Raw genomic sequence first — 11,946 nt, 5'->3', positions numbered from 1 at the left:
ATATATATATATATATATATATATGTGTGTGTGTATGTTTATGTATATATATATATATATTTTTTTTTGTATTTTTTTTTTGTTTTTTTTTTCATCCTTTCATTTCCTTTCATCTTTCCTTTTTTTGTTGTTGTTTTTTTTGCTGTCGTTACTTGCTGTTGTTGTTGTTTTTTCTTCCTTTCCTTTGATTTTTGTGTTCTTTTTTTTTTTGTTTTTTTCTTTTCTTTTCTTTCTTTCTTTCTTTCTTCTTTTTTTTTGTTTTGACTTTTGTTCGCTCTCAGATTTCTTGTCTATTCTTGTGAATGCGATCGCACGTGCTAATTGTCGAGTAAAAGAGAAAGAGAGAGAGAGAGAGAGAGAGAGAGAGAGAGAGAGAGAGAGAGAGAAAGGGAAAGGAGAGAGAAGTGAGGGAAAGATCTGGAGGATGAAAAGTAGAGCAGCGAGGGGCATGTCGCTTTGCGTCGTGTATCTAAAAATGTATCTACGTAATTTGGCCGATTCTCGCGTTGTGTGTCCAACGAGATCGATGAGTCGTGATTTATTAGAATCGTTTCTATTATTAGTTGGTATTATAAATACGTTTATTCATCTTATTTCTTATACATAGTTATACTCGTGATAAATTTTTGATCCATGACAAAAGAGTATATTTATATATATATATATATATATATATATATATATATATATATGTATATGTATATATTTTAGTAAAAAACAAATTTAGAATTGATTCCCCTAAGAAGTAGTTAATTTTTGACAAACAATGTAAGATAATGCATCTGCATATTTCTATACTTCTTATATATTTATATATTTATCGCGCTTTTTCGCATTTTTCATTATTTCGATATTTTCGTAATATAGATATAAATATTAAGATATGTATATATACATATATATGTACACATATATATATATATATATATATATATACACTTATATATTACGACACTTTCTTGTTTAAACGGTTAATAATGCACGCTAGAAAAAAAAACACACACGATATTTAGCGAACTATTATTATTTAATATCTCTAAATGTAGCAATATAATATAAACAAAACTCTAAGATCCCATTTTATGGGTTTTATGTTTTAACGTAAATAACGATTACTCGGGATTAACACATATTTGTTTCTTTTCTTTTAAAAAAAGAAATGCTACGATATAATAACATAGTAGGCATGGATATATAGATTTTGCAAACGGGGAAGACGAAAGGAAAAAGACAAAAAATAAAAAAGAATATAAACGATATAACTTGGTGAGCCAAAGACGAAAAAACAATAAGGGAAAGTGGTAAGTGGGGAAGGGGGGGGGGGGTGAGTAAGAGGAGAAAGGGAGAGAAAAGGATTTGTTTAGTTATTAAAAATAGATAAAAAGGGGATTGGATACATATATATATATTTTTTTTTTTTCCTTTGGTTAAGGAGCATCGATTTAGACGCGATAGGAAAAATGACGGTAAGTGGTACCACCGGGCAAACGTCCGGATGAATGGGACTCGTAAGAGGAATGATAGCCTCCAGGGCCGCCGCCGGTCGATGATCTAGAGGATCTCTCGGTCGAATATGATCCATACGGTCCGCTTTCTCTCTTGACGACGTTCTCCTCGGTATAGGAAGACCTCTGGGGACGACGAGTGTACGGATCCGCTGAGGAACTCGACGAGCTGGTGTTGGTGTACGCGTAACTGTAATGCTCTTGGGCAGACCTCACGCCGACTTCGGGATAGTCACGGACCACGTAGTGCCGAGGCGTCTATAGATTTGGGTTAGACAAGGTCAACAAAAATTGGGCTTGTCTAAAACCAACGGATTTTAGACAACCCCCTTCTTTATCTTTTTTCCCCTACCCCTCTTACCCCACCCCTCTTCCTCGTCTCTATCATCGTGATCCCTATCACCATAACCACCTAATCCATTCTGTTCCCTCTTTAACCCTTCCCTTTATGCTTTTTATTATCAATTTTTTTTTTCTCTTTATCATATCTCTTCTGTTTCTTTTTTCCTTTCGAAAAGAAATCGATCGAGCGCGATTCCAAGAGCGAAGAACCAACCCACTTTTTTTTCCTCTTTCTTTCTTTCTTTCTTTCTTTTTCTTCCTCGATATACCTGCCCCGACGAGGTTTTAACAGATCGATTTTTTTCTTTCTCTCTCTCTCTCTCTCTCTCTCTCTCTCTCTCTCTCTGTCTCTCTTTCTTTTTCTTTCTTTTTTTTTTGATTCTTTCTATCTCTCTTACAATTTTATTACTCGAACCGATTGGACCGATCGATTGTTAAAACTCGTAAAACGATCGCAGGTATTACGTTAGATTAATTAAAAAGAGTATAGATCGGTCAGGGTGTTTAATCGATTTTTATAGTCGATACGAGAGATCTATCTATAGACACACAACGTAGGGGCCAATTATAAACGCTCGTCGAGATATATATATATATATGTATACCTATATGTATATATATATATGTATACATATATGTATGTATGCATTAATAATGTCTCCTTGCCGAAAAACATTCAGGGCATGCTATGCTATCTAAACATTAACGTTGGGTAACGTTACATGTCCTTGCCAAGAAATACACAGACGCTTTTTTTGTTATACGACGCTTACGATTAGAAATAAGCGTATGCGTGTCGTTTTACCGTGACCGTGTATATTTTGCGTGTACACAACGCAATCCGATGCAAACTCGGTGTCTCGGTTTTTATCGAAATAGCAAAAAAACAATTTTTCGCATGATACGATGAGGACAAGATTTTTCAAATCAAATTAAATATCAATCACCTTTACGTGTCATATATTTCTTTTTTATTTCTCTTTTGTAATCGAATTCGTACGTCAATTTTCTTTTCTCTTTTTTCCAGGGTTTTTTTTTTTTTTATTTTTTTCGTTAGGTATACATTTACATGAAATTAATTCGAAATTCTATTAATTTATTTTTCTATCACAGTTTAATACATATATATATATATAGATATATACGAATTGAATTGTGAAAAGCCATGATCAATATCAATGAAGAGATTGAAAGATAAAAGAGGAACGTCGTCTATCCTTTAAATACAAATAGACAAATAAGATTGAGATAATGTATTAAAACAAAAACAAAAGAAAAAAGAAAAATAATAATAATAGTAATAGTAAAATAAAAAAGAATAAAAGAAAGAAAGAAGTATAAGAGCCAACTATAGTCATTATCAAAATAAAATGCGAGCTTTTGTGGCAAGTATTAAAAAAAAGTATTATAAATTGAAATGTAAGTAGGTAAATAGATGGAAATATATATATATATATATATATATAAATATATATATATATATCGGATAGGTAAAATCGTTATTAAAGTATAAAGATATTTGAATTGACGCGTTCAAAAGCGGTACCAAGATGGCGTCTGTAGAGCCATCAATATCCTAGTGCGACCGGTAGCCGGTGCAAACGCATGTCTATGCGAACCGGCCTGTCTCGAGAGCACACCCTTTTCAAATACATGCCCTTTTGTCGCCAATTCTGCAGCCGCATCCAAGTTGACCTTTGAAACTGTACCACCTTCTAAAAGTTGTCTCGTGTGTTCCTCCTTGGCAAGATTTTTTCCTCGAACGAGACCCTCCTTCTCCTTAAGGGTTACGTACTGATAAAACTCCTTACGTGGATCCTGCCTCTTGCGGCCCCAAACGGTGAACGGTTCCGGTACAAGGGATGGCCTTGGTACGAACGGTACCTTCTCCCAAGGAAACAAATCCGGCTTCTGCAACGGCGGATCTTTCTTTCTTTCTTTCTTTCTTTCTCTCATTTTTTTTTTTTTCATTTTTTTTTCCTCCCTCTCTCTTTCTCCCTTCCTCTCTCTCTCTTTCGCTCTCTCTCTCTCTCTTTCTCTCTGTTTCTCTAACTCTTTCTCTTTCTCTCTTTCAAGCCTCGCGAAACATTCCCTTTCCTTTTTCCTTTTTTACTTCTTCTTTTATTACTCTTTTTGTTTTTTCATTTTTGTTTTAATCTTCTCCTCGTTCATTTACTCTTGTACCTTCGGAAAGATCTCCCGAACTTCCTTCGATGTCTCCACTTCCATAACACTTTTCTCCGCTTTTTATTATCATTTATATTTCGGAAGGAGAAATGTACTAAGTGTCCAACTATGATTCTTCATTGAGATCGCCGATTATATTGCCCTTTTTTTTTTTTTGTTTTAATTTATCGCATTAGATTTTATTCTTTTTCATGCTGCAGGATACGTATTTCTTTCTTTTTGTACTATTTTTATTTTTTTTTTATTTTCTTTTTTATTATTATTATTATTATTATTATAGTAAATCCACGTAGATAATTTCATAATGCTCGAACTCTATGACCGTGAATTAATTAACAAAACCATTTATTAATGGTTTGTCGTAATCAATACACGTGACTTTTTCAATAACTCCAAAATAACGTATCTCGAAGAATAGATAAATCGGAGAAGGGATTAAAAAATAAAAAGGGGGTTGGAGGAAAAATATTGAGATAAATATTGATAGAAAGAAGATATATATATATATATATATAATAATATATAAAAATTGAGAATATTTTTAATCTTAAAAAGATTATTCGTACGAAAGATTTTTCATGAAATTTCGATGAGAGTATAAGAGATTAAAAAGAAAAAACAAAAGAAGAAGAAGAAAATGTTGAAAGTAAAAAAAAAAAATATATATGTATATATACATACATAAAAAAAGTAATAAACGAAAAAGAAAAAAAAAATATTCTTATCAAGAAATAAAAGAAAAAGAAAAAGAAAAGAATTGTTGTTTGCTCAATCTCGAAGATCATTTCGGAGAGAACAAAATTTCCACAAAGAAGTTCCGATTGAAGAGAACGGAGCGATAAAATTGTAAATGAAATATAAAAAAAAAAAAACAGTAGATAATACGAAAAAGAAAAGATCGTTGCGCTATAAATAAAAAGAAAAAAATAAAAAGAACAAAGAAAAATTAAGAATCGTTTTTCTAATCTTATAAATTGTAAAAAAATATTGGATTGATATAGTTTAGAAGATATGAGAAAAGAGAAAAATGAATGAATATATATATATATATATATATATATATATATATATATATATACACACATATATATACATATATATATACATGTATGTACTATATAGAAAGAAGGCATGTTGTAGCTAAAAATTCCAGTTAAGAAAGAGGCATTCGTAAATTTCCGTGAGGATGAAATCGCGAGGCAGAGTCCATGGTGGGAGTCGACCGTCGAGGCTAACATCGTCGGTGTCTAAATTAGGGCACGGTAACGCAACACCGATCTACAAATCCCCTCTACTCTGCGGAAGAAACGAGCCGGTTTAAAAGAGAGTCACCGAAAATGGCGAAAACGATGATGAAACGTCGGAAATCTTCTTCAGAAAATTCCTACCTTTCTTCGAGATTTTTTACTTACGTTAGATCATGATTATCGTCTTTGCAAAGAAACGACGAAAAGAGAGAGAAAGAAAGATAGATAGATAGATAAATAGAAAGAGAAGAGAATAACATCGTCGAAATCGTCAAAGACGTCAAGGAATGTAGGTCGAATACTCGTGCTAGTTCGAATCACTAGACACGTTCGAATTTCTAATCGATCGGTCTCGTGACAAACAAAAACAAATTGATTAAAAAAGATATATATATATGTGTGTATGTATGTATGTATGTATGTATGTATATATGTATAAAAATAATAAAAAAATTAATGAAGGATAATATTTAAAAAAAACGTACGAATCCTTCTCTTCTTTTGAGATAATAATAGTTTTCATTTTTTCTCTTCTATTCTCTTTTTTTCTTTATCCTTTTTTTTTTTGTTCTTCTGTTTAGAAATTTCGTCGTTTCCATCGGTTCTATTTATCGTTTGATAAACATTTTTCTTTGTTTCCTTTTCTTTTTTCTACAATTTTTATTTTTTCATATATTCTTTTCTCTTTTTTTTTTTTTGAAACATTTCATTCCCAGTCTCTCTCTCTCTCTCTCTCTCTCAAACTCGTCGGCCAAATTCATTTTTTCTACCGACTCGTCCAAGATTTGCCGGGTCATCGAGATATCTAAGTTTAACGCTTGAAAGTCCCGGAAAATGGCTGCGACACTATAATTAGATTCTCTTGTGTGACTCTCTTGCTCTCTAATACGCTATTTATAATGTTATAAAATATTACGATTTGCCGAGATAATTCTACTATATGAGAGACTCTCGTATCTCTACGATCGTTCGATCGAAAATATACATTTTATTGGATTCAATCATTAAATCATTGATGATTCTTACGCGTAAGGAATCATCCTTAATTGGGAAAGAAAAAGAAAAAACAAAAGAAAAACACAAAATATTATACAACAAATATGATCAATAATAAACGTTTAAATGCAATAATAACACACACTCTAATTTTGCAAATAAATCAATCAAGGAGAGAGCAAAAAACAAAAGTAAAAATACGTAAGTATTATCTTTTTAATTTTACAAATTTCAAGGTATACACAGGACGTATATGTATGTACAATAGAAACAAACGAAAGGAGAGAAAGAAAGAGAAAAAAGACAAGAAATAGAAAGAAAGTAAGAATGAATGAGAAATAGACAAACAAAAGCAGACATTGTAAGAATTGGTACTGCTATAATAGACAATATTCAACGAAGTAAATTCATTGAATTCATAAATCGTATCGATTCATCAAGATTATTACATCAAATCCGTAAACTGGATGTTTTGATTTCTGTCAGATTGTTGTTCGGCCATAATCGTATCGTTTCTTTTTAACAAGATATTCGTTCGATTGTGGCCATCGATAAGCCCGAATAGAGAAAAACAAAAATCGTATTTCGAGACACCAAGTGCACGCATCGAGTTGAAAGAGTGGGTGGCAGGGACGGGGGCGAGGGATGATGTGGGTGGGGTTAAAAGGGTGATCGGAAATCTTGTAGTAACAAATAGTAAAGATAGTAGTGATCGTGGAAGTAGTAGTTACAGTAATAAGTGAAGGTAATAAGTAAATAGTAGTGGGCGATAAGGATAGAGTAGCTAGTGCATAGTAGTATAAAAAGTCTTTGCACTTTCTTTTTGGTTTTCTTTTTTTTCTTTTTTTTTCTTTTTTTGTTTTTTTGTTATTTTGTTGCTTTTTTTTCCTTTTTTTTAGTTACGGAGTAAAGTGTGGAAGTTGAGACTTCGAGATATGCATCGAATTCGATCGGTCAACGATTATTATCGTTTAAGTTTATCGTCACGTTGATCGATATCTCGTAAATCGTTTTTGATTTGAATCCGAAGCAGAAACAGGATCAACGTTTCGCGCTAACTCAATTGTTTTTTATTTCGAATTATTGATTTCTATTATATAGAATATACGCGTGGAACGAGCGAGTTTTTATCATTAAAATATTTCGTACAAAAATTAACTTGATTTAACTTGACGACGACGACGACGACGACGACATAAGAAGAAGGAAAAAGGAAAAGTATATTAAATTCGCAAGGCTTACGTCAGCAAATCAAACCTCATTTAAGAAAGACTCTAATACATGATAATAATAATGGTAAAGAGAAAAAGGGAATATATATTATTTTGTATTTTTCGCGCAAAACGTTGACCCGGGTCTACATACCATGATATTGTAAGTGATTACAAATAGGTATGTATATACATATACACAGACGTATGCAACAGTAATAATAGGATTTTTGAATCCTATAGGCTGGCGACAACTAGGCCGGTTAAGTTTGTATACTTTATTTTAAACAAAAAGTTAGTTTGGCATACAGGAAAACATTATTAAGTCATACTCGATCCCGCTCGATCGGTAAAATCCCATGTATTAGAACATATATATATATGTATATACATATATACATATATATACATATCTATATATGCAGAGAGATGATCATAATATACTGACCGTGATGCTGTAGGACGATGCAAGAGGCCTTGAGTAGGGTCGTCGGGTCGTGTAAAAGTCGCTCTCGTAAACCATTTTGCCTCCTCTTCTTTTTTTCGTTCTTTCTTTCAATATATTTCGTTAATATCAATTAAGATATTATTATCTCGATAGAAATAATTAATTTCGATCGGTCGATGTGTTTTTATCGTTTACGAACGAATTGAGTTTGTCTTGTCGTACGAATCGACTAAAAGAGACTCTGCGTTCGCGATGGAGGTTCTTACGATTCTGATTCGGCGGACCCTTCTGTGTGAAGCTGTGATCGGCTTTTCTTACCTCCTCCTCCTCTTCCTCTTCATCTTCCTCCTCTTCATCTTCCTCCTCCTCCTCATCTACCTCCTCCTCATCTTCCTCCTCTTCTTCTTATTCGTGACGCGTCTGTGCGCCCACACGCAACGTCTTTGTACGACGCAACCCCAAGAAAGAGAGAGATAGGGAGATAGGGAGAGAGAAATAGTCACTGAGTTTAAAATTATTGCTTCGCCATTCGATGCGTAAAGCTTGAACGATGCATCGAAAGAAATAGAATCGTGTTAAGGTTGCGTCCCTTTCACCTCAACCTCCTCCACCCCCTTTCTCGAGATCTCGAAATTCTGAGTCGTCTGTTCTTTTTTTCTTTTACCGATTCTTCCTTTTTCTTTTCCTCTTTGCATTCTTTTCGAAGGCAATATGCAATGTGACACAGAATGCATCTTCTCTGTACATTGAACACGCTAATGCACAAACCTTGAATGACATTCGGAGGACCTAGACTCTGATTCACGAAGGTCTTCTAACTTTATAAAACTCTCAGCGGGATCGAGCTTTTTCAAGCATATCTCTTTTTGATTTTTTTCTTTTATGTTTGTACGATCGCAATATTTTAAAGACGCAATCCAGAAAAAGAGAGGCAGTGTAATTTATTTTCTTTATGCTCCATAATGGAAGCTGAAAAATTAGAAAAATTATTATCAATATCTGTAAATAATAATATAACCAAGGAAAAAAAAAGATTTATATCAATTTTAGAGAAACAGAGAGAGAGAGAGAGAGAGAGAGAGGGAGAGATTTATTAGATTGTTATATTAATATATAATGATGATAATAATTAATATATAATTTTATTAGATATTTATTATTAGATTTATTATAATAATAAAAAAAACAAACAAAATATCAGAATAAACAAAAAATTTAAAAATAAAGATACTGTATATTCGCTTATGTTTATGTAGGACACGTAATATGCGTGTATATCTGTTGAATAGAAGACATGTATAATATTTCTTACATCGAATATTACATCTCTCAGGCAATTGTCCAAGATTCCCGTCTGAATCTTCATATCGTTTGGATTTTGGTAGACTGTAATTTTATTAAAAAATATTTAATAAAAAATTGAGCAATGCAATATAATTCCAATCCATCATGAGTATATATATATATATATATATCTGTTCAAAATGAATAATGATAGACAATAAAATAATTCCAGTCATTAATTATTAATAACAAAGGAAAATAAAATTTGGGAAAATTCCAAACGGTAATAAAAATAACAATATGAATCTACGTATGTATATATGTTTACCTATATTTATATATGTTTATATAAATACATATGTATATATATATATGTGTATATGTATATATGTATATATGTATATATGTGTATATGTATATATGTGTATATATATATATATATATATATATATATATATATATATATATATATATATATATACACACACATCATATATTAGGTTATTTATATACGTACGTATGGGTCAAGCCAGGAATTACGACTGGATTGTGAGGTTAGTAAGACAAAAAAAAAAAATATATATATATATATATATTTTTTATTCCGAAACAAATCGAAGCAATAAATTTACCAATTAAATATCTGTCACGTGTCTTATCTCGACGATTAGTACGTATCATATAAATTTTAATCCAACAATAAGTTATACGGTAAATAGTATATTACATTCGAAAGATAAATCCTCAATGTATTCTTAACGGCGGATGAAGGCATTGCCATCTTTCAATCGTGGAAGAAATTAAAATATATATGATATCTACCGTTGGAAATTTTTAATAAAAATTATAAATGTACAAAAGTTAATTATTATAAAATATTAATTATATAATATTGCGAACGAATGAATATATCCATTAGATAATTAATCCAATTATTAAATTTTTCTGCATTATTTTTTACGAAATATTATCTTCCCGTGACGTGCTATGCATTTATATATATATATATATATATATATATATATATATATATATATATATATATATTTTTTTTTTTTTTTTCGTTCCAAATATTATCAATAACGAAATATACTTTTTAATAATTTCGACTTCGAGAATATTCAATATAATCGATAGAAATTCATCGATATGATTAAACATTGAAATTGTTTTACAATTAAATTAGAATTTGATTTATAATGATTAAGAAAAAGATAGGAGAATAGACAAAAACGTCGGCTGGGGGCCGGGGGGGGGGGGAGGAATATAAAAAAGAAACCGATGAAAAAGGGTTCGTGTCCTCGCTAGAAATAACAAAATGGTTCGATTTAGTTCTAAAAGATGACGTTCTTTTATCCTAGTCAGATTTCATATCACATAAAGCGGAACGATTATAAAATGTATTTCTCCTCTCTAATGCACGTTAACCTCGATTGCAATAAAACGCAGATACTTACAACGTTTGGTTATTCCGTCGTAGTAAATATACTTTTACTATCTAATGGAAATTTTACATAGATATAATCTCGATCGTTCTATTTAGAAATAGGGTAGAGCTCTTATCAATTTGTTAATATATTTACATTAGATTTCAATTTTCGAATGGTGATCGAGAATCATTCGAAACCTTTGACGTAGGATAAATAAAAAGAAAAAGAAAAAGAAAATTTTATATTTTGATTTATAGATTAACGCGGCGCGCCAAAGGTGGAAGAAAATGACGCAGAGTTCGTACGATTAATAATCGTATGATTGATCGATAAGAAAACATAAGACATAATATTAATTAAGATTAATTAAGAAATTGTCAACAAGTTTTCGAAAAAGTACGATGTATTAAAAGAAAAAGAAGAAAAGAAAAAAAAAAAAAAAGAAAGAAAAAAGAAAAAAAAAACAGAAAAAAAGGAAGAAAGAAAAAAAGAGGAAAAGAAAAAAATGTTATCTACGTTTTAAAAGCACACAAAGTTGGTAGCCAGCGAACGCGATACCTTCACGATAAGAAGACACTTCGGTTTTTGCTTTGGCTAATACGTTCTTTTACAAAGACACATTCATTCTAATCTATTCTCTTTCTTATAGCTCATGGCATCGTGACCATGATCATTTGTACACATGCATATGTGGTATGTGTGTGTGTGTATTTATGTGCGTTCATGTGCGTGTGCGTGTGCGTGTGCGTTTATGTGTTCTTGTGTATATATACACACGTATATAATATCGTACGCCTGCTTGTGTCATACCGAGCATTACTATTTTCGTGATTCTAATCGTATCGTTTAGAGCTTAGAAACGATTCATTTTATCGAAAACATTTCGATTAATATACTATTAATTATATCATCAATTTAATTACCGTTTTTCTTCTTATTGTCGTTGTTATAATAGCAATAATAACAATAATTGTTATTATTGCTATCGTTATTTTTATTGTTGTTGCTATTGTGTAGTAGCAGTAGTATCATTAGAAGTTAGCTGTCGTTAACTTTCATTAAAATTAAATAACGTTTTTTTTTTTTTGCTTCTTCTTTTTCTTTTGTTCCTCGATATTTTTTTCACAAGAGCGAGAGAAGAGGGGAGGGTGGTTTTAATTTATTGGGATCAACGAAGTATAATTCACGATAATAGATCATTCACGATCATCAGGAACTTTAGATCAAAATATTATTGATCTCCCCTAACATATTAAAATGATCATCTAAGCAGACTCGATCTCCTATGCAGTCGCC

General features: G+C 31.4%; 1 protein-coding gene across 4 annotated transcripts in view; it reads right to left on the bottom strand.

Moving 5' to 3' along the window:
* The window catches only part of LOC124430176 (chemotaxis regulatory protein ChePep-like), a 20,373-nt gene extending 12,034 nt beyond the window's left edge, over positions 1 to 8,339 (bottom strand). For 2 of the 4 annotated variants that reach the window (XM_046976389.1, XM_046976398.1), the window contains exon 1: positions 7,937 to 8,317. In XM_046976389.1, coding sequence (XP_046832345.1) covers positions 7,937 to 8,011 — 75 coding nt within the window. In that variant the 5' untranslated portion in view covers positions 8,012 to 8,317. Of the gene's footprint in view, positions 1 to 7,936 lie in introns of all 4 variants that reach the window. The other 2 variants (XM_046976417.1, XM_046976408.1) reach the window with 2 other exon arrangements.
* Between the last annotated feature and the right edge of the window lie 3,607 nt (positions 8,340 to 11,946).

Source organism: Vespa crabro, chromosome 1, assembly GCF_910589235.1.
Source record: "Vespa crabro chromosome 1, iyVesCrab1.2, whole genome shotgun sequence".
Classification (NCBI taxonomy): Eukaryota; Metazoa; Arthropoda; class Insecta; order Hymenoptera; family Vespidae; genus Vespa; species Vespa crabro.
The sequence above is the reverse complement of the archived record's forward strand: the minus strand, read 5'-3'. Positions and strand labels throughout refer to the sequence as shown.